Here is a 27,515-nt window from a genome sequence, read left to right on the forward strand (position 1 = left end):
TGGTCACTGTGGGCACCCCTGCAGAAGTCCCAGAGCCAGAGTGCCCAAGGCTCAAGGCTCCCATCAGCAAGTGCTCAGGCTTTATTTACAATGCCGACACTGCAGCGAATGAACAGCCTCCATCTGGGCCTCTCTGGTCAAAACCACTTTTTTGAGTCAGGGGCCCAGACCCAGGCTTCCCAGGTCATCGTCCTCTGCCCCGAAGCCCGAGAAGCTGATGGGCTGGCAGGCCAGGCTGCGCAGGTTCACAAGGCAGGCAGTCTGCGTGGCACTGAAGTCAGGGACAGTCACCAACAGCACTGTCTGGTCCTCAGGACCTGCAAAGAAGTCACATAGGACCCACTGTAGGTTCCAAGTAAGTCCTGCCTCAAAGAGAAGCTGCCAGAAATAAACAGGAGTCCCCGCTGGCACACAGTGGGGCAGTGACAATAGGAGACCAGAGATTAGCCTTGAGAGGCACACAGGCTGGGAGCCGTTCCAGTCCCTGCCCAGCTGGCGAGGCAGCTTGGCTCCCACAGTGAAATGGCAGCTGTGCAGAAGACCTCAGCTGTCCATCCCACAAGGGCCAGGGGGACTCCACAATGCAGGTTTTCTTCTCTGTGAACCTTGTCCCCAGGTGAGAGCAAATCAGCAAATCAGGCCTGGGCCCCCAGAAGACAAAAATTACCTCGGATGATTTTGGAGCCAAAGCTGGGGGTGTTGCCACAAAAGTAGACATGCGGGCACTCTGGGAAGATGAACGGGTCAGTTTTGTAGAAGGGGTAACAACCTGGAGGAGAAGGGGCAGCTCTGAGGAGGGTTCCGCCTCAGCACTAGCACTCTGCACAGGATGTGGGGCTGCAGCCCCTCCTCCCACTGCAGGCCAGTAGGAGACCCCCAGTGTGACAATATGGGCACCTCCAGACATTGTCACAAGACCTTGGCCCTGCTGTTGCTGCCCGTTGGGGTGGGCAGCCATTGGCCTTAGAATTAAGATTCCAGAGTAGCTTCCAGAGCAGGTGCCAAGCCTCTGAACTTCTCCTCAGACAGTTCTCAGCAATGCTGGCAAGTGCAAACCCACAGGGGGACCCTGTGCACTTCAGGGTCCTGCCAGGCCTCCTGGCCCTCTGCTCCCACCCCGTATGGCTGAGCCTGTTACCTAGAGTGTCAGGGGCTGTGGGGCTGATGTGACGGACCCGCAGGGTCCACTCCAGGATCTCCAAGTGATCCTCCATGCTGCTGTATCGGAAAATGTCACTCACGTTCTGTCCTGATGTCCCCAAAAATCTGCAAGGCAAAGCTCAGCTGACCCTTGGCTTTGGGTGCCACCCATAGTGGTCAGCCCAGAGCTCATCTGGCGCTCTTGTGGGGATGCCCCAGAGAGAAGGAACAGATGCTAGGTGGGCCTCTGCAGCCCTGCCACCTTCCTGGGCCCTCCCTCCCCTCCCTCCCTTCCCTCCCCTCCCTTCTTTGTGCCTCCTGAGGCAAAAGGCTGGGTCAGACTGAAGTGTGGCTGTGCCAGCTACCTGACTCCATCAATGGTGGCCTGGTAGGGGTTGGTGACCAGCTGGAGCGTGGAGTAGGCAGTGGCCAGCGGGAACATGCAGGGGTGGAGGGGCTGCTGGGGGAGCGTGTAGTTGGTGGGATCAAACTCGCCTGGCATCACGTCCACGGGCACTGAGGCCTGGAAGGCACAGGGCAGGGAGAACTCACAGGGCCCCGAAGGAGCCCCCTACACCAACTCCGGCCACTCCCCCTGCCCTCCTGCCTGCCTTCTGTTGCCCAGTGGCAGCTTTGAAGACTGCAATCCCCATCACCCCTCCAGCCCCCAGCTCGCTCACGCTCAGCTGCAGGAGGATCTCATCCAGCATCTTAACAGCCTCCACGCTGGCTGCCTGGGTTTTCTTGGTGAGGTATTTGGCCTGGAATAGAAGCCCAGGAGGCCATCAGGCCCAGGCGAATCCCAGGCTCAGAGGAGAGCAGAGCCCCACCAGCTGGAAGATGCAGTTGTTGTCCCATAGACCCTCACTCCCTTCAAGCCTCCCACCATCCTCAGCGAGGGCCTGGGTACGAGGAGCCCCATTGCAGGAGGCCCCAGAGTCACTGCAGGGCGCTTCCCACCAACCTGCGAGACCTCACAAGGTACCCTACTCGCCATGGGGAAGGAGGGTCTTACAGGCTTGCAGGCTCCTGGGCTGGGGCTGAATGCAGCCAGGTGGGCTCCATACCTTATTGATAGAATCCCTGCTCTGGGTGCTGTGGCTGAGGAGGTTGCCAGCGAGGATAACCCGGGAGACGTGGGCGGCGCTGCACTGCTCCCCTTCATCCCCAAGCTGCCCCGTCACCACATCCACCAGCAGCTGGGTGCCCAGCAGGCTCTCGCCTCCACCTCCACCCAGGCCCAGGCCGGACACCAGCAGCACAAACCTGCGGGAGAAGGTGGGGTCCTCCAGGGTGCCGAGAAGGGAGGCAGCCCCTCCTAGGTGCAACTCAAAGATTCCACTGACCATGAGCTGGTTCCAGCTCCCGAGAACTGCTGCTCACCTATCTGTGTCAAGTGGGGGTGCGGGCTTCTGGGGAGCAAGGTCAGCAAAGCAATAGTCCTCCACCAGAAACTTCCCATCGTCTCTCACGGAGCCAAACACAGCCAGGACAGTCCCTGGGGAGCAGTGGCATCAGGCCTGAGCAGGGAGCCCCAGGTGCTACCACTCCTTCCAGTCACCCCAACGGGCAAAACAAGCCAGTTCTCCACAACCACATTGGTGAATTCTCACCTAGGACTCCAGGATGCATGCCTGCTTCCTGGAGTCACTGCCCTTGGATGGAGGTGGGGAGACCCATCTCCCAGCCAGGTCTTACCCAATCTGATGGCCTCCGACCGCCTGGAGCCTCACCTACCTCCTCAAGAACACACGTGTGCCCAGGCCACACCCCCCCACTCCCCCCAGGCTCCCCACTCACACCATCCCTAACACACCACCGCTGGGCTCTTCACCTGCATCACCCACATCCTCTCATTGGGCTCCCTACCCGTAACCAGCTTTGACACGTCAATGGTGCCTTTTAGTTTGATACGCTGCAGTTCATCTTCCAAGACCAGCTCGTCATCTGGGTGTATGTATTTACTCCGAGGAGGCTGGGGGAGCAGGTTGTGCTGGAATGCAGAGACAGGAGGTATAATCTTGGGGCCAGAGCCCACCAAGGCTCTGGTGCTAGTGAGCTGGCACCGCAGCCCCCACCCCTCTGGAGCCCATTGTCTCTGAACCTGCTTCCCCACAACCCCACCCCCAAGGAGGTGTTCTAGCGGGAGGCCAGGTCTGCCTGGCGGCCCCACTGTGTAGCACCCTGCCTCACCTCCTCGCTGATCTCCCGCAGGATGGAGGGCTGCAGCGGCATGGCCTTGAACAGAGTGCCCACCACACAGCACTTCTCCTCAGGCTGCAGTTCACACAGCTTCTTCACTCCCACTCCACTGCCTGGGACACGAGGGGTACAGACTCAGAGATGAAGTAGCCCCGCTGCCCGACAGAGGCCATGGAGGCCCTGCCCAGCACTCCACGAGAGGCCAATCACAGGGCCCTGGCCCTTGCCAGGAGAGAACATCAAGTACAAGGACCCCCTGGACTTCGCGGTGACAGTAAAAAGTGAGTCAGCCACAGGAGACCAGGGACTCTGGGTGTGGTTGGGCCCTGGATGCCAAGTGTCCTCATGAGAACAGAGAGACAGACACACAGACAAGAGGGAGTGTGAAGACGGGCAGAGCGGAGTGATGCGGCCACAAGCCCAGGAACGCCAGGGAGGAGGCCAGGAAGGACCCTCCCCTCGGGCCTTCAGAAGGAGCCAATCCTGCTGACATCTGGATTTCAACTTCTGGCCTCCAGAACTGCCAGAGAGTAAATGTCTGTGTTTTTCTGTTATTGTTGTTTCTGTTTTTGTTTTTGTTTTTGTTTTGAGGCGGAGTCTCGCAGTCATCCAGGCTGGAGTGCAGTGGCGCGATCTCAGCTCACTGCAAGCTCCGCCTCCCGGGTTCATGCCATTCTCCTGCCTCAGCCTCCCGAGTAGCTGGGACTACAGGCGTGTGCCACCATGCCCAGCTAATTTTTTTTTTTTGTATTTTTAGTAGAGACAGGGTTTCACTGTGTTAGCCAGGATGGTCTCAATCTCTTGACCTTGTGATCTGCCCGCCTCTGCCTCCCAAAGTGCTGGGATTACAGTCGTGAGCCACCGCACCCGGCCATGTCTGTTGTTTTAAGTCAACCAGTTTGTGGTGCTTTGTTACAGCGCCTACAGGAAACTAATACAAAGTACTGCTTCACTTATACCTAAATTACAACACTGACTCTTAAAAAGAAGCATGCCAAGTCTCAACACAGCCCTGGCCCACAAATAACTGCCATTTTCTTTTAAGACTTTAGATTCTTCCACCCTACCCCCCACCCCCAACCCCCACCAAATGCTTCATCCTCTGAGACCAGAGATACTCAAAATGCAGACCTCAGATCCCCTCCACCCATTCCATTCCCGTGGAGTCAGGTGGCTTTGTTTACCCAGGGCACCTGGGCACCGTCTTCCCCAGCCCCTTCCCGGGATCCTAGGTATGAACAAGAACACATGAGAGGGGCCTGGCACTCTCGAGAAGAAAGGTATGGAGAATCAGTGAGGGCAGGAGGGAGGAATACAGGTCCCCACACAGCACAGATCCAGGCCTGGAGAAAACACCGAGGAGGTGACAGGACAACGCGGATGCCAGACCAGCCCCTTAGCCTAGCTGACTCCAGCACAGCCTGAGCCCCTGCTGCCTGGGAAGAACCAGGAATATTCCTCAAATCTACGCCCTAGGGAGCAGACAGAGGCGAGCAACTCAAAACAAGACAAGAAGGGTGCCAGAAGCAGACAGAAATGCAACAGACTCCACATCCTCATGTATCCCACTCTTACTCTCCCCCAGGTGGCCTAAGCACTGTACATGTAACTCAGCCAACCCTGAAAATGTGCCAGGAGTAGATATTATCACCCAACTGATGCACAGAGAGGTTAAGCAACGTGTCCAAGGGCACACAACTGGGACCCAAGTGTATGCCCCTGAGCACTGGGCAGAATGACATCCCTGTAACTGATAGCAGGACATGCTTCCACCCAGGCAATGTGCTGGCACCAAGATTAAAACTGGACATAAAAGCCAACACTTGCCCCCACTCAGCCCACTGGGTCTAGGCAGGAGAACGACAACAGGCCATAAACAAGTAACTCGCCACAGTGACAAGTGCTGTGAACAAATGGTGAGCTGAGGTAGAAAACGGAGGCCCTCATTGCAAGGTGGCTTCAGGTGGCCCCTCAAAGAATATAACACTTCAGCTGACAGTGGGGCTTAGATGGGGCCATGGGAAGACGAGGGAAAGAGTGTGCCAAGTGAAGGGAAAAGCCTACAGCAGGAAGGTCTGGGCAGGTTTGGGGAACAGGTGAGTGGAAAGACCAATTTGGAGAGACAGGTTGAGCTTCAGTGAGGATGCACAGGCCACATGGAGAAGCCACATGTAGGTATTCAGGGTGGGGGCCAGCACCAACCACCAGGCCTGTGAGCGAGTGCTACTGCTGCCCCGCTGCTATCAACACATTCACTGTGGCAGCTGTTTGGTTTCCTGACCAGTCTGTGAGCACAGTGAAATCGCTGTCGTCCATCACTGGGGAGCTTTTTTGACAGCTCCAATAACTGGAAGAGAAATGTGCGACCAGAGGAGGTGCTGCCGGAAAGAATCTAGAAGGTGGCATTGACATTGGGCCCAAGTAGTAACTGAGCTCTGAAAGGAGCCAAGGAAGGTGTCCCGAAGGCTGAAAGGAAAGTGAGGAAAAGCTACCGGAGCCGCAGGAGGGAGCCCCTGATTATGTGGGAGAGGAGAGGTGAACAGCACTTTGTCTCAGGTAAACAAAACAGAAAACATCCTGATATGATTTGGCTCTGTGTCCCCACCCACATCTCATCTGGAATTATAATCCACACGGTGTTGACAGAGGGACCTGGTGGGAGGTGACTGGATCGTGGGGGTGGATTTCCCCCATGCTGTTCTTGTGATGGTGAGTGAGATCAAGCCATCATGCGATCTGATGGTTTAAAAATGATTGGCAGTTCCCCTTGCTCTCTCTCTCCTGCTATCATGTAAACGTGCCTTGCTTTCCCTTCGCCTTATGCCATGATTGTTAAGTTCCTCCCCAGCCATGAGGAACTGTGAGTCAATTAAACCTCTTTTCTTTATAGATTACCCTATCTCAGGTAGTTTTTTATAGCAATGTGAAAATGGACTAATACATATCCCTAATGAATTTGAGGTTCTAGCTAGATTTCTAGGCCCAGGGTTCTCCTGCCTGCCTATAACGAGAATTGATCTTGGCTTGGCATGGGATGAGATGGGCTTCTCAAAGCTCCCCAGGGGATTCCAATGTGCAGCTAGGGCTGAGATCCATTTTGTCTGGTGCCAAGGACAGTAAAAATGAGTAAGACCTGGTCTCACCTACAAAATCCTCAGTTTAAAAATATAATAGGAGATGGATTTGAAAATTACCTGGAAAGCCACTCTTATGTAAGTGGTAGGAATGGGGGAATGCAGCAGCAACTAAAACTCAAATAAACTCAAAGGGGGAGATGGGGGTCCCTGCTTCACCACCAAGAGTAATCCAACTGCAGGAGAGATCACCAGGGAAGAAATGGGGGCAAAGAACAAGGGTTGTGTTGGGCAGGCCACTTTATTAGGAAAGACAGAGAGCCCAAGGGACAGGAAAATTCATGGCCAGCAAATATGGGGGCCAGGAGGAGAGGCAAACAGACATGAGTGAACAGAGGGGGTCCCCTCGAGACCAGAGAGTGCATCCTCACCAGTCTTGGCTCCTGGTGCCTGGCGCCAGGCTTGCCACACTGAGGAGCTCTCTGGCTACAGCACAGGCAAATACCTGAATAATCTGCACTGAAGATAGGAAAACCATTTTCCTCTGCCAGTGAAGTAATCGCCATCACCGCCAGAACTAAGTCCTCATCTCCAACCAGCCTCTGAACTAAAACTAACTCCAAACCCACAAATTACTTAATTTAATCCTTGTTACTATCTTAAGAAGAAACTGAGGGAAAAAGAGGTTAATTTTCCCAAGGTAACAGGAAGTGGGATCAATTAGATAAACTGTTCCCATTCTCTTGCATAACACTTCTAAGTTCAGGGATGAGGTGGGGGAAGCACCTTCCCAAACTCTCACTTACCCCAGTGCTGCTGGGCCCGGTTCTCCAGGAAGGGTCTCATTTGGATGAGGCGGGTGGCATAAATGTGGGCATACTGCCGGCTAAAGCTGCGCTCTCCTAGCCGGAAGGGTTGTGAGGAGTTGGTGTAGGTTGCCACTGGCACCCGGGCAAAGGTGGCATTGTTGGCTGATGGTGGGGACAGTAGAGTGTGGGCCCTCTGGGCAGCCTGCTCAGAAAACATGGCCACACTCCTGACTTGCTTGGTCCACACAGCTTCGCCCAGGCCAAGGAGGTTCACTGCGAAAACACAAAGGCATTCCTGCTGCCCCTGTCCATCCCCCAAAGCAGCAGCTCTCCTGGTGTCTCACTGCACCCAAAGGATACTGGGAAAAGAAGGGGAACAGCTGTAGTTGACACCAGACATTGTGTCCACTTGGAAACTTGGAAATTTATCATGTCTGGATACCGATGTCTCACCCTGTAGCGGTCATCCAAAAAGAGAAAAGGAAAGCTAGGAGTGTTTGTCCCATCTGGAGTTCTTCCTGAACCCTAGACTCAGGTGTCCTGTTCCATCTGGACAACTACCAGGGTCTCAATCAAGTTCAGTTTGCCCCAAATGGAATTCCCGATCTGCCTCCATCCAGCTCTCCGGCACCTGTCTCATTTCCAGACAAGAGGTCTGCCTTATTAAATAAAACTTCTGTGAAATAATAAGCCTATTATTAAATAATAATAGAAAGAACTAAACCAAAACCAAAACATAAATCAGTCACTGCTCTGTTCAAAACTCTCCAAAGTGTTCTCATTTCATTGAATAAGGCCCCAAGTCCTTACAACTGCCTATGAGATCTGCTCCACTGGTCCTCTCCCCTCCTGGTTCCCACTCCTCCACCTTGGATCCCTCCCCACAGCAAGGGGCCTCTGAACTCTTGCTTGCCCCTCTCCCGTATACTTATAGGGCTCACTTGCCCATCTCCTTCAAGCTCTTACATCTTTACTCAAATGTTACCTTGTGCCCTGCCCATCTGATTTACAACTGCAACTCTCCCCAGTACTTCAATTGTTATTGTTGTTTACAACATTTACCTTCTAACAAACTGTATATTTTAAATGTATTGTCTGCCTGCTCCAACTAGACCATAAGCTCCAGGAGGGCTGAGATTTTTGTGTCTTATGCCACTAGCCACCTAGGGCTACGAAGTACAGGAGATGTGGTGAGTCCAACTGTGATGTTTGGGTTGGACACACAATGGATTTCTAAGAATAGTACAAAGAATATCCCAATAATTTTTTCACATACAATTGAAATAATAGTTTGAATATATTTATGGATTTACTCCAATTGATTTGTTTCGTTTTACTTTTTTCGTACACCTACTAGAAAGTTAAAAAATTCCCTAGCGGCTTGCAATCTATCTCCACGGGACAGCACTGGCCTGGGACACAGGCTCCGCACACGTGTCTAACGAGTGACTCGTTAGGAGCTTTTGGCTCGAACGTGCTTGATGGCGGCAGCAGCCAGGCCGCGCTACTCGGGATGGGGCCGAGGGCGCCCTGGGGGCTGTCCCAGTCACGGCGGGTGCCCCGGCTCGGATCCACGCGGCAGCTGCTGGACGTCCGCCAAGACACCAGCCCACCGACCCAGGAGCCCGGCCTCCCGGCCTGGAACTGCCACCCCCAGCTGACCCCGTTTCCCTGGACCCCACTCACCGCGCGGCGCGCCGCATCCCGCCAATCCCCGCGCGCCTGCCCCGCCCATCGCCGCAACTCGCTAATCCCCGCGCGGCTTCCCCGCCCATCGCCTAATCTCACCAATCGCTGCCCTCCTCGCCCCGTCCGTCACCAGGCGCCTCATCCCGCCGACCACTGTGCGCCCAGTCCCTGGGACGCCCAGTGAACGCGGAGCCACACCCTCGGTTTCCTGGGCAACGCGGGGCGGGGGCTCGCAGGCCGGCGCCGCGGGTCTTCGGTTGGCGGCCGCGCGTGCAGGGGTTGGGCTGACGGGAGGTGTCGGCCTCCAGTGGGCTGACCGCGTCACCCCGTCAGGCCCTGCCCAAACCTCCCAGTGGTCGTCACCCCGCCAGACCTCCCAGTGGTCGGCCGCCGGCCTCCTTGGTGAAGCCCCCAGCGTCCCAGCTTTCCCCGCAGAGCTGCCCACTTGTAGCGATGGCGACACGCGAGGAGGATCCCAACAGAAAGAAGGCCCAAGGCCCACTAACTTGGCCGGGGAGAAGTAACTCTTCCTGAAGGGATAGCGCGGGGTCTCGGGGTTCCTCCCGTCCTGCCAGCGTCTGCGTCCGGGAAACGCATTGGCGGTTTCGGGGTCCTCCCTAGCTTGCCCACGGCTGCACACCAGCTTCCAGCCCAACACTCCCCAATCTCCAGTGTCCTCGTTGTCCCCGTTACTCATACTCGTTCTTACCACCACATCTTTCTGAGTGCTGTCTCCCACTTTTGGAATACTTTTTTTTTTTTCCATCTCCACTAATTTATAGAATTCCTCACCCCATCAAGAGACGCTTCCCCACTAAGCTTCCCGGGCTCTTCCCGCAGCGCGCTGATTCTCCCAGGCGTCCTCTAGCGCTACTGTTCTGCTACTCCCCTGGGCCTGTTTCCTAAGTCCAGGTCTTGTCTCCATAACGAGTGGATATTAACACTCGTTAATTATTACTTAATATTTTAATTTTTGTTTTTGTTTGTTTGTTTGAGGCAGCGTCTTGCTCTGTGGCCCAGGCTGAAGTGCAGTGGTGCGATCTCGGCTCACTGCAGCCTCGAACTCCCAGGCTCCAGTGATTCTCCCGCCTCAGCCTCCCGAGTAGCTGGGACCACAGGCGCGCAGCACCACGCCTGGCTACTTTAAGTTTGTGTGTGTGTGTGCGTGTGTGTGTAGAGACAGGGTCTCCCAGTGGTGCCCAGGCTAGTCTGGAACTCCTGGGCTCAAGTGATCCTCCCACCTCAGCCTCCCAAAGTGCTGGGATTACAGGCATGAGTCACCACGCCCAGCCTTATATTTTAATTTAAAATGTGATATTTTAATTATTAAACGCCTTTGCAACTGCTTTGAGGTTATGACACATTAATTCATCTGCTCCTCAAATAATCCTCTGGGTCAGACACAGTGGTTCACGCCTGTATCCCAACACTTTGGGAGGCCGAGGTGGGAGGATCGCTTAAGCCCAGGAGGCTGAGGTTGCAGTGACCTAAGATTGCACCACTGCACTTCAGCCTGAGCGACAGAGCCAGACGCTGTCTCAAAGCAAACAAACAAACAAAAAACCTTTGAAGCATGAACTATTATTTTTCTCCCACTTTACACATGAGGAAATTGAGGCAGGGAGGGCAAGAGAGATCATGTAGCTAGTGAGTAATAGCTGGGATTCACACAGAGACAGCAGGACTCTTGCTGATAAGGTTGTACTGTTCTGAGCCTTCACCTGAAACATTGTACATGTATTGGGCAAACAAATAATTTTACTTCTTCCTTTCCAATTCAGATGCTTTTTATTTCTTTTTTCTTACCTGATTACTCTGGCTAGAACTTCCCATACTATGTTGAGTAGAAGTGGTGAAAGTGGGCATGTTTGTCTTATTCCGGAACTTAAAGGGGAAGCTTTCAGTCTTTAGCATTAAATATGTTGCTAGCTGTGAGTTTGGGGATTTGGCCTATGGATTTTATTATTTGAGGTAGTTTCCTCCTATTCTTAGTTTGTTGAGCTTTTTCGTCTTTCAAAAGAGTGTTGAATTTTGTCAAATACTTTTTTGACATCAATTGAGATGACCGTGTGGGTTTTTTTTCTGTTAATGTGGTCTATTACATTTATTGATTTTTATGTTGAACCATTCTAGCATTTCAGGAACAAATTCCACTTGGTGGAATTACAAACCAAAGTTACAATAATACTAGCTTTTAATGTATTCTCTTTTATATAATTAATTTTACTTTAATTGCACCTGAATTTTCCTTTAGCATAGACCATTATTTCTCCCCTCCAAGTACTAACCAGGCCCAAATCTGCTTAGCTTCTGAGATTGGACACATTAAGGGTGGTATGGCCATAGATGAGATCTTTATTCGTTTATTCGGCTTTTTTTTTTGAGACAGGGTATCACTCTGTCACCCAGGCTGGAGTGCGGTGGCACAATCTCGGCTCACTGCAACCTCCGCCTCCTGGGTTCAGGTGATTCTCTTGCCTCAGCCTCCCAAGTAGCTGGGATTACAGGCATGTGCCACCACACCTGGCTAATTTTTGTATTTTTCGTAGAGATGGGGTTCCACCATATTAGCCAGGCTGGTCTCCAACTCCTCAGGTGATCCGCCCATCTCAGCCTCCCAAAGTGCTGAGATTACAGGTATGAGCCACTATGCCTGGCCTCTTTATTCAGCTTTGAGTCACTGTCTAGTATCCTTTCATTTCATCCTGAAAGGCTTTCTTTGGCTTTCTTTGCAGGGCAGATCTAGTGATAATGAACTCCCTCAGCTTGTGTTTATCTGGGAATGTCTTCATTTTCCCTTATTTTAAAATAATGGTTAAGTGAGATACAGATACAGGATTCTCAGCTGACAGATTTATTTTTTTCTTTTAGCACTTTGAATATATCAATCTACTGCGTTTTGGCCTCTGAGGTTTCTGATGAGATAGCTGATGATCTTTTCTTTCTTTTTCTTTTTTTTTTTTTTTTTTTGGAAACAAGGTCACACTCTGTCACCCAGGCTGGAGTGCAGTGGTGGCACCATCTTGGCTTGGTGCACTCTCCGCCTCCCAGGTTCAAGTGATTCTCCTGCTTCAGCCTCCCGAGTAGCTGGGATTACAGGCATGCACCACCATGCCTCACCAATCTTTGTATTTTTAATGGAGATGGGTTTTTGCCATGTTGGCCAGGCTGGTCTCAAACTCCTGACCTCAAGTGATCCACCTGCCTCAGCCTCCCAAAGTGCTAAGATTACAGGTGTGAGCCACCGTGCCCAGCCAAGATATCTGATAATCTTTTTGAAGATCCCTTGTATGTGATGAGTCACTTCTCTCTCGCAGCTTTCGATATTGTCTCCTTGTCTTTGGCTTTCAGCAGTTTGATTATGATGAATCTCAGTATGAGTATCTTTGAGTTTTTCCTACTTGGAGTTTGTCGAGATTTTTGAATGTTCATATTCATGTCATTCATCAAATTTGAGACATTTTCAGCCATTATTTCTCCTAATAATTTCTCTGGTCCTTCACTCTCTTCTCTTTCTGGAATTTCCACAATGGGTATTAGTCTGCTTGATGGTGTCCCGCAGGTCTCTTAGGCTCTGTTTATTTTTCTTCCATCTTTTTCCTTTCTGTTCCTCAAATTTGATAATTTCAATGTCCAGTCTTCAAATTGCTGATTCTGTTTTTAATAAATTTTATAATTTTTAAATTTTATATAAGTTTTTTTAAAGATAGGGTTTTTCTATGTTGCCCAGGCTGGTTTCAAACTCCTGGGCTCAAGCAATCCTCCTGCCTCAGCCTTCCAAAGTGCTGGATTATGAGCATGAGCCACTGCACCTGGCCAAGTTTGCTTACATCTGCCTTTGAAGCCCTCTAGGGAATTTATTGTATTCTTCAGCTTCATAATTTTTTGCTACCAAGAAAAAAAACTCCAAAAAGTTTTCTATCACTTTATTGGAATTTCCATTTGTTCCATCACTTTCTTGACTTTGTTCACATTTTCCTTTAGCTCTTCAAGCATCTTTAAGACAGTTGTTTTAAAGTATTTGTCTAGTAAGTCATCCATCTGGTTTTCCTCTGGTACGGCTTCTGCTTATTTATTCTTTTCCTTTGAGTGGGTCTTAGTCTCCTATTTCTTTGTATGCCTTGTGATTTTTTTTGTTGTTGTTGTTGTTGAAAACTGGACATTTGCCTCTCATGATGTGGAAACTCTGGAAATCAGGTGCTTCCTCTTTCCCCAAGTTTGCTGGGTTTTTCATTTGTTTTTATTTTTTATTTTTAGAGCTAGTGTCTTGCTCTGTTGCTCAGGCTGGAGTGATGTGTTGAGTTTATTTTTGATTATGAGAAATGTAGCTCAGGACACACGTGGGTATAAGACCAAGGTGGTGGCCATCCTCACATTGCAGGAAGGTGTACATTATTCAAGACAGGCTTGAAATGACACGTGGGCCCTGAATTTGGACTAACCCAGCTGCAGTTCAGTAGTGGGTGAAGGGCAGGTGTATCATTTGGTTGTGACAAATGTAAATGAAAGGCAGTTGATCTATTAGATATTGGGGATGCACAGAAATGGTGGGAGTTTGGAGGATCAGGTTTTGGGGCAGATGGGAAGTATGGTTGCTCTGGAGGGCCAAGAAGCTGGAAGAACAGCAATCACCTTCTATCTGGGATTCTCTGATCTGCATACCAGTCCTAGGCTGGACCGTCCCCAGTGTTCCCACTGCTCTTGGATGATGCTCTCATGAAACAGAATCTGGGAGAGGTGGCCCAGCTGGCCAGACTTAGCTTGGGAGCCTGCTGCCTGTTATGTTGCTGAGAGTCTAGGTTCCTACACCCTGTAGGGTTGGTTACAGGAACTACCCTCCCACCAAACCCATACATAGTCCGAGAAAAGCAGTTCCCCATAGGAATCAGTGCTATTGAGAAGGGGACAGATACTGGGCTGGTAACTGATCCCTATTCACTTTCAGGCACCATCCACATAGGATGGAAGCAGACAGCTGCAGGTCCCAGAGGCCAGGCCAGGGCAGAAGCCAGAGTCTATGTACAGCCGCCTGGAGGTGGCACCGATGAGGGAAAGGTGGGCTGACTCAGAGGCTGGGACCCTGGCAGGTGCCAGGTCGACCCAAGCCAGGCAAAAACAAGGGTCTACTCTCTAGAGCCTGGGTTGAGGTGGGTGTGGGTCTTGATTGCAAGCCACAGAAACTAACTGGATACAACTCAAGCATAAAGTAGGTTTCATTACAAGGATACATCTCTGTGGGACCCAAGGACAGGAAGGTGGCCCCTTTCCTGTCTTTCCTTTGGCCTCAGGGAGGAAGCAGAGAGTTCAAGGGGGGTCCTGGGAGAAGCATGGTGGAGGTGTTGCTGACAGCAAAGGGAGCAGTGGGTTAGATAATATTCTATTTTGGAGCTGTGTGGCGCTTTGTGTCAGTGGCACATCCTAGGGGACATTCCACAGCTGGGAGGGGTGGGGCTGAAGTACCTTGGCAGATGGAAGGTTAGAGGCTGCTCCAGACACCTGGGATGGTAGAGACAGATCAACGAGTCCCAAGGAAAAAGACAGTGAAGGGTTGACAGTGTGTTGGCAGCAGGAGGGAGGGGGGCAGCTAGGAGAGGGGCCAGAAAGAGGAGGTCTTCTCTCTCCATGCACACACATGCATATGCACACACACATACACACATGCATGCACACACACCCCCACATGCACATACACACACACACACACCTGCTACATACACACCCCCAACCTCTCACCTGCCACACCACCTTCTATGCCACACACTTGTGTCCACGCCCCCACAGGCATGGCAGCAGACAGCAGGCCAAGGAGAGGCTCCTTCTCACTGCATCTGGCCTCTGCTGTGCACTGCCTCGGGTCAGCAGGGCGGGCCCCATGCCAATGGCCTTTGGTGGGAGACACACCTTGCTACCCAGAGAGAAACCTCTGGGCATGACCTGCTGTAGTTGGCAAACTCCTCGGCCCCACAGCATCTATAAAGGCTCTCAGCCTTCAGTCTCCACAGGTCTGGAGGTTTGTCATGTGCCTTCATTCACTCATGAGATATTTCCAGAGCATCTGCTCTGTGCCAGGGACAGAGGTGTTCCTATCTTTGTGTTTGCTTACAGAAAGCCATGGCATGAGAGTGAGCAGGTGGGCCAGGCAAGGAGGAATGTCGCCCAGACTTGCACTGGGGGATGGCTTCCTAGAGGAGGTGACTCTGGACTGAGGCCTGAAGCCCGTGGAGGTCAGGGAGGGGCTGGGGGCAAGGGGGCCAGAATGCTGGGACAGCAACTCCCCTCACACAACCATAGCAGCAAAGCCTGGAGGGGCCAGGGTAGGAGGTTCTTGGGGAGGCCACAGCCCTGACAGCCTGGCAAGAGCTGCTCTCCTTTCAGCCTGAACTGAGCTCGACTTGACCTCAGCACCCAGCACCCTCCACTCAGAAGGGCTGGTCTCAAGGTAACTCCCACTGAGACTCACAGGCACTCAGGGACCAGTGAACAGTGAGTCTGGTGGGGTGGGCCTCTGTTTCTTTTAACAAAGGGTCAAAATGAAGAAAGGAATCCCAGTTTTTGGTTAACTTTTCTTAAAACTTTGTCAATGCTACTGTTTGTCTTCATCAGAACATGGGCTAAGATGAGGTACCACTCATCTATTGCTGCAAAACAAACCTGTCAAATCTTACTGGCTCAAAAAATGCAGCGGTTTCTTATTTCTCAGATGCTGTGGGCTGAGCCAGTGGCTCTTTGTCCCTTCTTGCCTGACCTTGGAAGTGGTCATTTGACTGGGTCTGGAGGTCCATCAGAGTCTCCTTCCCAGGGGTCCAGCCTCAGCCGGGGTGGTGCCAGGCCAGGCCTGTCTCTCCAAGTGATCTTTTATCCTGGACTTTGTCTTATGGATGTTGCGTGGTGGCATTCGGGTTCCAGGAAAGTGAGAACTACAAGGCTGAGATCAACAAACCACAGGCCAGCCCAGATCTGGGGAGTAGAGAAACAGATCCTCCCTCGTGATGGGAGGATCTCCACATTAAATGATACACAGAACTCTTTTTTTTGAGATGGAGTCTTACTCTGTCCCCCAAGCTGGAGTGCAGCAGTGCAATCTCAGCTCACTGCAACCTCTGCCTCCCAGGCTCAAGCGATTTTCCAGTCTCAGCCTCCTAAGTAGCTGGGATTACAGGCACCCGCCACCACGCCCAGATAATTTTTGTATTTTTAGTAGAGATGGGGTTTCCCTATGTTGACCAGGGTGGTCTCTAGCTCCTGACCTCAGGTGATCTGCCCGCTTCAGCCTCCCGAAGTGCTGGGATTACAGCCATGAGCCACCTTGCCTGGCACTGAACTCTTGAAGTATCCTGTGATGACTCCCCAGTGGTGTGCACACAGGGCTGTGGCTTTCAGGGGCTCTGCAACCCTGGGAGAATGAGGCCATCTGGGGTACCAGCCCACCCCCAAGTCCATCTGCACATTTAATCGAGGGCTGCAGGGTCACTGCCCCGTGGGTATGCCCAGTGGTTCTGAGTTAAATCAGCTTTGCAAGGGGCTTGCTCTGGGCTGACCTCAGAAGAGGAGGCTGGGAAGGTTGGGTTGGTGCTATCAGGAGGTTGGGTAATTCAGACATCTTCATTTTAAGCTCCTGGATATGTGTGGGACACAGAAACTTCCAGGTGCAAGGACTCAGGTTGCCCATGGGCTCTCCAGGCTGTGTGCAGCCAGTTGATTCTCCTGGAGAGGGAGCCCCAGACCCACAGCCTCGCTGCCTTTTGCTCTGCTCTGAGGTCTGTCTGCACAAAGGTCAATAACAGGCTCAAACCCAGCTCCACCACCTCCCAGCTGTGTGTAACCTTGGACAGCTTGCTAAACCACGTGGGGCCAATACTCATACTGTATTGGTTGGGGTTAGGTTCTGTTGTGAGTATGAAAGACTTCAAACAACAGCAGCTTCCGTCAGGTGGAGTTTGTTCTCTTCGTGTAGCATCCGATGGGAGGTAGAGGTGATGTGTGACGCCCCCATATGTCAGAGACGCAGCCAGACCCAGCTCACGGCTCCCCCACCCTGTGGCTGTGGCCCTCATCTTCATAGCCCCAGGAGGCTGTGTGCCAGCTAGGTGTTAGCCAGCGGGTTGTAGGGAGGCACAAACATCTGTCTCTTAAGGAGAAAACTGCCACCACACCTAGTCATACCTGCCAGTGAGGGAGGCGGAAAGTGTAGTCTTTATTCTGAGGCCAGGGGTGTAACTACAGACTCAGTCATCACGGAGCGTGAGAGGGCACCGGACTGCCATGTGTGCACTGTGCCCAGCAGCTGAGTGCCTGGGGCAGAGGAGCTCAATGACCATCAGGTGCTGTCAATATCCAGTCCAGCCCTGCTTCACAGACAGGAAACCGAGTCCCAGACAGGCACACAGAGAGGGAGACTGGGCCTACTCCTTGACCTTGGCCAAGGCCTCCCCAGCTGTCCTATCCCTACACCTCCACACCCCCAGCTTTTCCATCTAGAAGATTCTAGAAGGTTCACTGCAAAGGAAGAGGTGAGTGTGTGCAGACCTACCTATTCCTTATGTTTCTCCAGCTTAACCAGGCCTCTGCACTCTTGTGCAGGAATATCAGAACATGGGGGAGTCCAGGTTCAGGCTGGGGCCTCTCTCAGCCTGTCAGGGAGGGTCAGGACTGAGGTGGGCTGTGGGCCAGCAGGCGCCCATCAGTCCCTGACAGTTACACTGGACAGCTAAGCTGGAGAAGCATGTGGGTCACATATTTCTCATGCCAGGGCAGAAATTTAAGAGCCTGTCTTTAACCTTATCAGTGGTGTTAACTCAGCTAAAGAAAGAATATGCAGAGAGAGAGGGCTGGCAGTCTGGGGCACAGCAGGAACTGGGGCCCAGGTTGGGGGCTCAAGAGGTTGCAGGATAAGATCAGAAAATACAACACAAAGCTGGGCACAGTAATCCCAGCACTTTGGGAGGCTGAGACGAGAGGATCCCTTGAGGTCAGTTCAAGACCAGTCTGGACAACATAGCAGGACCCCCTTGAACTCTACGAAAAAGAGCGAAAACACAACACAACAGGGTCCCGACCCATGCCAACCAGGAGGGAGCCTTTGGGCAGCAGCCCTTGCTGCGCACCTGGGCCAACTTGGCCAGCACTCTCTGTGGGAGAGGCCACTCACCCCCATGCCCTCCCTGGGCAAGGCTGAGGCTCTTGAGGGGTGGAACATCAGGCATGTTGGGGACATAATCAAAAACAAAAATCTCCTGCCAATGCAGAAAACCTTTCCACAAAAGAAGAGAAAGAAAAGTTTAATTATTGAATAGGCATTAAACAGATTGCGATGCTCATCACAGATAATCTGCTAATAAATTACAAAGGCAGAGAGAAGTCTCACACTTGTATATAACCAGGTGCAACCCATCCCGTACACATTCTCAAGGGAAACGTCACAGGTGCTCAGGTAAGAGGACTTGACAGCACCAGTGGTCACACACAGTTCTCTGTAAATCCCCAGGTAACTGTGGTGGCCACCTGGGTTTGCCTAAAGGAAAAAAAAAAAAATTCATTCCTTTAAGACTGGAAGTGTGTTTGCAACTTGAGCTAGGCACCAGGCTAAAGTTAGGCTCCCCTTTGCCCACGGAAACTGGGAGATAAGGATGTATCTCCCTTGGTGATTACACTTCAAATGGTGGCTCCTAGGTCCTTAAGGAGACATTCCTGGGATGTGAAACTTGAAAGAGGCTTATTTAGCTTTTGAACAGATCTACATAAAAAAAGTCCAGGAAGGAACTTGCAATGATAGATTTTCTAAAGAAAAAGGAGAGGGGAAAGTCTTTTTTTTTTTTTCACCAAGGAGAATAAACTTATTCTCATTTTTAATTTGCATTTGCCCTTCTGGTGCCTCAGAGCTAGGGTGAGGGCACTTGGGCAGCACAGCCGGCCTCTGCCCTGACTAGAGGTTGTCCTAGGGAATAAAATGCAGATTCTGACTCTGAGCCCCAGGTGAGGTCTGCACTGCGAGGGAAGAGGCTCCCTCAGGCCTTTGTTTGCATCCAGGGTCTTCAGGGTGTTGGGGCAGGAATGGAGGAGGGGAAGGTCAGACTAATGGGATGATGCTTTTTTTGCCTTTTATTTTTGTATATTTTTAATGTTAAAAAGAAAAGCCTAATTACCACAAATTGCAAAGGACTAAAGACATCTAGAATAATGAATGAATCACTTCAGCCTGGAAAGCAGATACTGTCAATCCTATTAATGTTATACAAGCCCCTTCAAGTATTTTACATTTCTTTTTTTTGTTCTTTTATTTCGTTGTATTTTATTATTATTATTTTTTGAGATGGAGTCTCGGTTTGTCGCCCAGGCTGGTGTGCAGTGGCATGATCTCAGCTCACTGCATCCTCTGCCTCCTGGGTTCAAGTGATTCTCTTGCTTCAGCCTCCCAAGTAGTTGGGATTATAGGCACATGCCATGACACCCAGCTAATTTTTGTATTTTTAATAGAGATGGGGTTTCGCCATGTTGGTCAGGCTGGTCTTGAACTCCTGGCCTCAGGTAATCCACCTGCCTCGGCCTCCCAAAGTGCTAGGATTACAAGCATGAGCCACTGCCTGGCCTTTTTTGTCCTTTTAAATGTGATATTCTAGTACATAGTAAAGATAATGTACTATGAGCGTAAGGTGGAACCTTCTCTGCAGACCCAGATGACAAGTTCCCCTCGCCAGAGAAGTGGGCTGGAAGTTCTTACCTTCTCTGCCATCAGCATGGCTGAAGGGAGAGAGTGGGGAAAATCCAGAGACCGGTCCACAAAGGAGGTACTCTGGGTTCCATTCAGGAGGGTGCCAGATGATGCTTCTGCTATCAGACTGAACGTGAGTTCTTGGCAGAGGAGAAGGGGCAGAAACTGATGGAAGTCCCTCCAGAGAGATGGGAAGGCTCTGGACAGTCCCAGTGAGGGCAACAGGCCTGCTCATGCACAGTCAGGGGGCTTGAGCCAGAGCAGGGCTCCATGGGGGGTTGTGTGGCAGGGACACCCAGGACCAGGAGCTCTGGGACATCTGGAGCGAGCGCCTTGGCTCAGATGGAGGTGTCCTTAGAGTGGCAAGGCTTCTGAGGCTTCTAGAAAGACAGGAAAGGTGAGGGGCGGTGGGTTTATGAGGAGCCTTCTGGTGAGGCTCCCCTTGGGGGCCCCCAGGAACAAGTAGGGTGCAGGGTTGTGGTGGTGGGAGTGTGGAGGAGGCTGGTCCTGAGTCACACAGAACTCGGGCACAGTGGGGGCATTTAGGCCCTTTGGGTCCTATATTCTTCCTTCCTCCCTTCCTCCCTCCTTCCCTCCTTCCTTCCTTCCTTCCTTCCCTTCTTTCTTTTCTTTCTCACAAGGTCTCGCTCTGTCACCCAGGCTGGAGTGCAGTGGCATGATCATGGCTTACTGCAGCCTGGACCTGGTTCAAGCTCCCTGAATATCTGGGACTATAGGTGCGCACCACCACAACAGGCTAATTTTTTTATTTTTTGAAGAGATGGGTTTTTGCCATGTTGCCCAGGTTGGTCTTGCACTCCTGGTCTTAAGCAATCCTCCCTTCTCTGCCTCCCAAAGTGTTGGGATCACAGGTATGAGTCACCGCGCCTGGCCCAGTTACATGTCTTTCTTTCTCTGTCTCTATTTTTTTTTTAAATAGGGTCTCACTTTGTCACCCAGGCTGGAGTGCAATTGCAGAATCCTGGCTCACTGCTGCCTCAACCTCCCAGGCTCAAGCAATCCTCTGCCTTGGCCTCCCAAGTAGCTGGGATTTCAGGCGTGAGCCGTCATGCTTAGTTACCTGTTGTATTTCTTTTCTTTTCTTTCTTTTTTTTTTTTTTTTCCTGAGAGGGAGCCTTGCTCTGTTTTCCAACTGGGAGCTGTTGCCTGGCAATGGCTGGTGGGACCCAGGCCAGGACCACACAGGGCTCACAGTGAGCAGGGCCCTGCAGGCCTGGCCAGGGGGCATCTACCTCCCCCAGAGGGAGCTTTCCTTTCAGTGGGTGGACAACATGGAGCTGGTTTTCCCCCTCCCAGAGCTCTCCCCAGCCATGCCCACCTCACACCCCCTTCTGTCCAACATCCTCAGGTGTAGACTGTTAGACACTCCACATAAGGGATGCCTGAGCTTCACCTGAGGAAAAAGTTTGGTCTCACAAGTAATTCGTATGATCTCTGCTTTCTGGAAACAGCCTTCTCTCCTTTCTGTCTGTACTGCTAGAATACTCAGAGGCAACCCTACCCAAATGAAATTGGCTGCTTTTGAGGACATCAAAACTGCTGCTCCCTGCTGCAAGTACTCTCTGCAGAGAAGGCTAATGCCTGCCTCAGAGTCTCCCAGAAACTGCAGTCTTTATTTATTTATTTATTTATTTTTATTCTACTTTTTTTTTTTTTTTTTTTTTTTTTTTTTTTTTTTTTTTAGATGGAGTCTTGCTCTGTCATCCAGGCTGGAGTGCAATGGCTTGATCTTGGCTCACTGCAACCTCCCCTTCTGGGTTCAAGAGATTCTCCTGCCTTAGCCTCCCTAGTAGCTGGGACTACAGGCATGCACTACCACACCTGGCTAATTTCTGTATTTTTAGTAGAGACAGGGTTTCACCACGTTAGCCAGGCTTATCTCAAACTCCTGACCTCAGGTGATCTGCCCGCCTCGGCCTCCCAAAGTGCTGGGATTATAGGCGTGAGCCACGGTGTTCGGCCTGGAAACTGCAGTCTTAAATAGACGTACTACACAGTCTAACTCAGTGCTTTCCAACAGGAGTGAAAGCCAGAAATGCAAGCCACTTATGGAATTCTAAATATTCTGGTAGCCACATTTAAAAAGTGAAAAGAAATAGGTGAAATTAATTTTAGTAATAATCTAATATCCAAAACATTATCATTTCAACATGCGATCTATATAAAAGTTATTAATGAGATGTTTGCATTCTTTTTTGTATGAAATCTTCAAAATATTGTGTGCATTTTACGCTTTTGGCATATCCCAACTCACACCACGTTTCAAGTGGCCAGTGGCTGTCATATTGGTCAGTGTAGGCTGAACTCATGTCCTGGGTCTGTGCCCATCTGTTTCTCTCTATCCTTCTGTCTCTCTCTTTTGTCTCTCTCTCTCTCTCACACACACACACACACACACAAACACACACACCACATACACACACCATATACATTCTACCCTCAGTTTATTCCAAACAACACTAATACAGGCAGTTTTGGTGTGGGAAGGACTAACCTTATCAGACAACTGTATCAGGAGTGTGAAAGGATAATATTTTTAAAGCAAAATATTGACTTGCATACTAAGTGAACAACCACCAAATATTTTATTTACTTGTGAATTCATGTGGGAATCAATAAGATGTGACAGCCCAAGGAGCTGGGCAGTGCTCATCTTGTGGCTTATTCCTGGGCCTGGTTCAGAGAAGAATTCAAAGAGCCGGTGCATGTGTAGACTGTTAGGAATGCCCAGATGAATTTGCTTAATAGATGCAAAATTGGCTTCTTCCACAGAGAAGGGAAAAATCAGTTGTGCTTCCACTGGACAACATTTATTTGCACATTAATAGAGAAGAACCATTGCCTTGCTATTAGTTATAATTTAGAGTTGTGGCAGGGCACGGTGGCTCACCCCTGTAATCCCAGCACTTTGGGAGGCAGAGGCAGGTGGATCAACGGAGGTCAGGAGTTCGAGACCAGCCTGGCTAACATGGTGAAACCGCATCTCTATTAAAAATACAAAAATTAGCCAGGCAAGGTGTGCACATCTGTAATACTAGCTACTTGGGAGGCTGAGGCATGAGAATCACTTGAACCTGGGAGGTGGAGGTTGCAGTGAGCTGAGATCATGCCACTGCACTCCAGCCTGTGTGACAGAGAGAGACTCTGTCTCAAAAATAATAATAATAATTTAGAGAGTTTTGAAACAGCTCAAAGATAACAAAAGGTTCAGACACCCCATCAAATCAGATAACCGGACACCTATGATCTTTTTGGTTCATTTTAGTCTTTCACAATTTACCCCTGTAGAGCTTGGATTATAACATGATCCCTTACTTTATGAAATCAGCTTGTTGAACAAGCAGACTCACATGGTAGAATCCTAATGGTACTTGATTTTGTTCACCCACTGTCCCAGCATGGTCAGTGGAGTGGGCTGGTGGCCTGCTATCGGGGTGGAAACTCAGGCAGTTCGTGACTTTTGTAATCTCTCTAAGCAACAGAAAATGCCATAATTCCAGAAAGTCTCAAGTTTCAATTTAGTAATTAAATTGCCAGGCACCAGATAAAATCAAAACTGAACACCTGTCTGGGTGAAAACGCCTTTCCTCTTGGGGCCTTCAGGAAGGGGTGCCCCTCCTTTCTCGCTCACCTCCTTCCCACCGACCCCCAGGTACAGGGATTGCAGCAGGGCTTGTGGGGAGGGAAGGCGGCAGGCTGAGAGCTCTTACTGGGCTGTCCTGTAGGCAGGAGACTTTGTGTGCTCTGGATCTGGCTGAGGATTCAGCTGTCACTGCCTGTCTCTCTGTCTCTGTTTTTCTCTCTCTGGTGCTTTGGATGTCCCCTGCTGCTCCTCTGGTACTCATGAGGATCACTTTCTCCTCTAGCTCTTGGGTTCTCAGATGAAGGGTGACGGGAGCACTAACTATTCTCTCCTGAGAAGTCGTCTCCCTACACTCCAGCTGTCTGACCCTCTTACCCCTCACGGCGCATGAGGGGCTCAGGAGGCATGATGCCAGGTTCTGGGCATTTCCTCTAGAAATTTGCATGTTACCTGGCCCCTGCTTTGGTGTCCATGTTCCTGATGTCTTAGTGCCTTGCCTGTATTTGCAATGAGAAGCTGGTTGTGTTTCAAATGGGTACCTCTCTGCCTTTCACAAAGGGCCCATGCAGGGAGGCACCCAAGCCAGTGTATTGAGATGGGGTGCGAGCAGTGGGCCAGGGGAGGCTGTGTGGTTGGGTGTGGGGGTCCCAGGGCTGCTGCCCACCCGCTGGGCTGTTGGGCAGAGTTTGCTGAGCGCCCAGCAAGCAGCCTCTTCTCTGCACAGCCCCAAGTAGCTGGGCAGTGCCCACTTTGTGGCTCATTCCTGGGCTTGGTGGAGGTGGTGTAAATCCCACCATCTCCTCTTCTAGAGGGCTGGCCTTGGTAAGATGCTCACACTTTCTGGGCCTCAGTGTCCTCATCTGTAAACTAGGCATGATCATAGTTCACACTTCACTTGGCATCATGGGAGTGAATCAAGGTGAGCTGGCGAGGGGCCAGCTCCCAGGAGGTAGATGGTGGCCATGATCATGGTGATGTGCGCACTGGGACCCTGGGATCCCCCTTGGCTGGTCCCCAACCCATCTGTCACAGACAAGACACCACAGCAATTCCAATTTGGCAACAGAGTTTATTGAGGTGCCCCCCCGTGGGCCTGGCCCTGCCCCTCATTCCTCTTTCTCATCTCCATGGGTGATGATGTAGCACAGTGACTTGTAGTCGATGTTCCCCGCCAGGTCCATGGGTGTCAGGGCGAACATCTGCTCCACCTGCAGGGGACACTGGTGAGTGGCAGTCCCCTGGCTCCTGGCCCAGCCCAGCAGAGACCTCACCTGAGTCCTGTGGCCCTTCTGTCTGCCCCCTGCATCTGTGCTTTTTGCCTTAGCTTTTCAACCCTAGACCCCAGACTCTGGGTTAATGTTTTTCTGTTGGCTGACTCTGGGCAGAGTGAGGAGTCAGTGCAAATGCGGGCCAAGGGGCAAAGGACGCCCCTCCAGCCACAGGCACAGGCCCACCCCAAGTGTACGAAACCTCTCCCTATCCACTTCCCCCCAGGTCTGTGCACAGTCTCCCTGCCTGGCGCACCCTGCCCTCTTTTCTGACTCCACATCTTTACCCTCTAGGTCTCAACAGAGATGGCACCTCCTCCAGAAGGGCCCTCGGCTCACCCTTCCAGCAACTGCCTCACTGGTACTGGGCTCTGGGTCATGGGTGAAGGCCCAGAGAAGGTGCTGGGGATGAGTATTGAAGGGGCTGGGCAGCCTCACCTCAGCTGGAGAGAACTTGTCTGCCTGGGTCAGGAGAAGCTGCTTGAACCTGGGGGGTGAGGAGGGTCTGAGCAGGAGACTGCGGGGGAGTGACTGCACAGGGAAGGTGGGTACGGAGGCTCCCATGGCACAGGGAAGGGTTGGCTGCACCCCAAAGAGCAGTGTAAGGCCCCAAAGTACAGGCAGCCCCCCTCACTAGGGGCCTTACCCCACTCTCTGCTTCCACCACGGTGCTCCTCATCTGGCTGGGCCCATACTTACTCATCCTTGTTCACCACCCCTTTGCCGCTGGGGTCAAACATGCGGAAGGCACTCAGGATGGCTTCCTCGGGGTCTGTCCCTGGAAGGCCGAGGCAGCCAGGTGAGCATCCGTGTCTCCAGCATCCCAGGTCCCCCCCAGGAGGAACTGGGCTGCATGAGGAGCCCCCCACATCCCAGAAGAGGTGGGGGTATTCCCTAACATAAAATGTTTCTCGGGGATCAGTGGGGCTGGGAATGGTCATCCTCCTGAGGCGGGCAGCTTGGCTGGGAGACTGGAATTTGGGGGTGGGGGCTGAAGGCACATTTCCTGGCTCCAAGTCAGCACTGGGGTGACCAGTGCACATGGGATTCTGGGGCAGAGGATGTGCTTGGAATGGGTCATGGCCAGGAAGAGTCCAGGTGGGTCCAGGTGGGGTTCAGTTAGGGTTCAGGTGGGGTTCATGTAAGGTTCAGGTGGGGTTCAGGCAGGGTTCAGGTGGGGTTCAGGCAGGGTGCAGGCTCCCTGCCTGGCCAAGGGTGCCCAGCTCTGTCCCAGGCTCACCATTGAGCTTCTCCCCAAAGAGCGTGAGGAAGACGGTGAAGTTGATGGGGCCCTTGCCCTCCTGCAGCATGGCGTCCAGCTCCTCCTCTGGGACACTCACCTTCCCTGGTGGGGGTGGGGCATGAGGTGCACACACGGACCCTGGGTGTCCCCCAGAAGGGCCCAGGCCGCCCTCCCTCCATCCTGGCCACAGGGGCTGGAGGGGCAGAGGCAGCTGTGGGTCGGGAAGGTGAAGTGGAAGCAAGGCGTGACAAAGGGGGAAGGGCAGTGTGAGGAGACGGGGAGGAGGGGAAGCAGGGGAGCAGGGTCCTGTCCCCCCAGCCACTCCCACCCGCCCAGCAGCTCAGAGTAGGGACCCCAGTGCGCAGGGTGGGAGGTGGGTGCACGCACCCAGCTGGGAGTAGGTCTCCCTCAGGTCTGCCTTGCAGATGATGCCATCACGATTCTGGTCGATACAGCTGAAGGCCTGTGGGATGGGGGCCTTCAGGTGGGAGCAGCCCCCAGCTCTAGGGAAGGTGGGAGGTGGGGGAGAGGCCTGGGTGGTGTGAGAGGCAAGGTCAGGGTAGAAGGGGGGTATGTATGTGGGGTGGGGTGGGGTGGGGGGGCCAGGATGGGATCTGAGGCTACTGGGTGTGGGCACTCACTTCCTTGAACTCCTGTATCTGGGCTTGTTCAAACATGGAAAAGACGTTGGAAGAACCACGTTGGGCCTGCTTGGTGGCTGCCACCTTGCCCCGGGTCCCCGCCTTCCTGCTGGCCTGCAACACTGTGAGTAGGGAGGGGTCCTCTCCCCAACTCCTCAAAGTCTCCCCACCCCACCCATCACGCACAGTCCCAGAGCATTCCCAGGAGAGCCAGGGCCAGGATCCTCTTCCTCTCCCTGGGGACCACCCTCAACCCAACACAAGCACAGAAAACTCCGCTCCCCCAGCCCAAAGGCCAGCACCTGGGAGACCGCCAGCCTTTCTTCCCCAGCAGGCACTCACCATTCTCTTTGCAGAGGTGTGGCTGCTGTCGTGGTGGCAGGGCCCAGCCTCCTTTATGTCTCAGCCTTATCACCTGAAGGTCCAAATAAGGAGAGGAACAGAGGATAGGCCCAAACTTGGCAGCCCCCGCCTGGGCTGGGGGAGGCCTAACAGATTCCAGCCACATTCCTGATGACCTTCACGTCCTCAACGTGTAACATCCTGCTGTCTATCCATCCTGGCAGGGCCAGACACAATGTCTGCCTGGAGCAGAGCAGGCTCAAAGCTCTTACCACCCTAGGTCCTGATGAAGGGATCCAGTTACTCCCGTATCTGACCACCCCTCCTTGCCAGTCCAGCCAGAACCCTGGCCAGTGCAAGAAGACAGCTGGTGAGGGCCAGTCCAGGGCCCCCACCAGGCATGGGAGGGCAGTGGGTAGTTCTGAGGATGGTCTGTGGCCTGAGACCCCCCGGGGCTTCCCAGAGGTTTTGGTGACCCTAGGCTCTGACGTTTTGCCCCTCTGACCAAGGGGCAGAAGGCATCCCCGAGCTAGCTGTGACCCCAAGCAGAACACTTTGCTTGGCTTTGGGGCAATTTCAGAGGGTTAAGGAGCTCCATCAGCTGCCCTCCCATGCAGTCTACCTTGCTCCCAGTCTGCCCTGCTGTTTGGAGCCTTGCCTTCCTCAAGCCGCATCTCAACCACACTACTTCAAAATGCTCTCCCTAACATCCTCAGCGGGGAGCTTCTGGGGCACATTTCCCATTTACCTGGTGGCTGATGTGTTTGTCATTCCTGGCTTCTGTGCCCCTCCTGA

General features: G+C 52.2%; 2 protein-coding genes across 17 annotated transcripts; both read right to left on the reverse strand.

Annotated features, from left to right (window-relative positions):
* Positions 1–58: 58 nt before the first annotated feature.
* Positions 59–9,725, reverse strand: POLD2 (DNA polymerase delta 2, accessory subunit). 8 transcript variants are annotated; one of them, XM_055347740.1, is made up of 12 exons: positions 8,288–8,916; positions 7,679–7,856; positions 7,223–7,584; positions 3,334–3,455; positions 3,010–3,133; positions 2,524–2,638; positions 2,208–2,406; positions 1,821–1,901; positions 1,506–1,663; positions 1,139–1,266; positions 668–769; positions 59–317 (listed from the first exon to the last, which is right to left on the reverse strand). In XM_055347740.1, the coding sequence occupies exons 3-12, from the start codon at positions 7,440–7,442 to the stop codon at positions 157–159; spliced, it is 1,410 nt and encodes a 469-aa protein (XP_055203715.1). In that variant the 5' UTR covers positions 7,443–7,584; positions 7,679–7,856; positions 8,288–8,916; the 3' UTR covers positions 59–156. The 8 variants fall into 8 exon arrangements, with proteins under 8 accessions (XP_055203715.1, XP_018886586.1, XP_055203716.1 ...); XM_019031041.3 differs by lacking the exons at positions 7,679–7,856; positions 8,288–8,916 and adding an exon at positions 9,707–9,725 and having other exon boundaries at positions 7,223–7,498; XM_055347741.1 differs by lacking the exons at positions 7,679–7,856; positions 8,288–8,916 and adding an exon at positions 9,624–9,641 and having other exon boundaries at positions 7,223–7,498.
* A 14,550-nt stretch (positions 9,726–24,275) lies between these two features.
* On the reverse strand, positions 24,276–26,901 carry MYL7 (myosin light chain 7). Of its 9 annotated transcripts, none has more exons than XM_063708521.1 (7): positions 26,721–26,901; positions 26,379–26,484; positions 26,125–26,240; positions 25,735–25,839; positions 25,194–25,272; positions 24,933–24,981; positions 24,276–24,434 (listed from the first exon to the last, which is right to left on the reverse strand). In XM_063708521.1, the coding sequence occupies exons 1-7, from the start codon at positions 26,884–26,886 to the stop codon at positions 24,333–24,335; spliced, it is 723 nt and encodes a 240-aa protein (XP_063564591.1). In that variant the 5' UTR covers positions 26,887–26,901; the 3' UTR covers positions 24,276–24,332. The 9 variants fall into 9 exon arrangements, with proteins under 9 accessions (XP_063564591.1, XP_055203718.1, XP_063564590.1 ...); XM_055347743.1 differs by having other exon boundaries at positions 24,834–24,981; XM_063708520.1 differs by having other exon boundaries at positions 24,782–24,981.
* Between the last annotated feature and the right edge of the window lie 614 nt (positions 26,902–27,515).

Source organism: Gorilla gorilla, chromosome 6 (assembly GCF_029281585.2).
Source record: "Gorilla gorilla gorilla isolate KB3781 chromosome 6, NHGRI_mGorGor1-v2.1_pri, whole genome shotgun sequence".
Taxonomy (NCBI): domain Eukaryota; kingdom Metazoa; phylum Chordata; class Mammalia; order Primates; family Hominidae; genus Gorilla; species Gorilla gorilla.

Bases quoted from the DNA above. Each gene is read 5' to 3' on its own strand.
- POLD2 (XM_004045370.3), bottom strand. From the start codon at position 8,960: ATGGGCGGGGCAGGCGCGCGGGGATTGGCGGGATGCGGCGCGCCGCGC. The intron at 1,902-2,207 runs GTATGGAGCCCA...CTTCTATTCCAG, and splicing joins GCAGGGATTCTATCAATAAG to GCCAAATACCTCACCAAGAA. The intron at 770-1,138 runs GTAACAGGCTCA...CTTCTCCTCCAG, and splicing joins CACAGCCCCTGACACTCTAG to GTTGTTACCCCTTCTACAAA.
- MYL7 (XM_055347743.1), bottom strand. From the start codon at position 26,886: ATGTGGCTGGAATCTGTTAGGCCTCCCCCAGCCCAGGCGGGGGCTGCC. The intron at 26,241-26,378 runs GTGAGTGCCCAC...CACCTTCCCTAG, and splicing joins AGATACAGGAGTTCAAGGAA to AGCTGGGGGCTGCTCCCACC. The intron at 25,840-26,124 runs GTGCGTGCACCC...CACCCCCACCAG, and splicing joins GGAGACCTACTCCCAGCTGG to GGAAGGTGAGTGTCCCAGAG.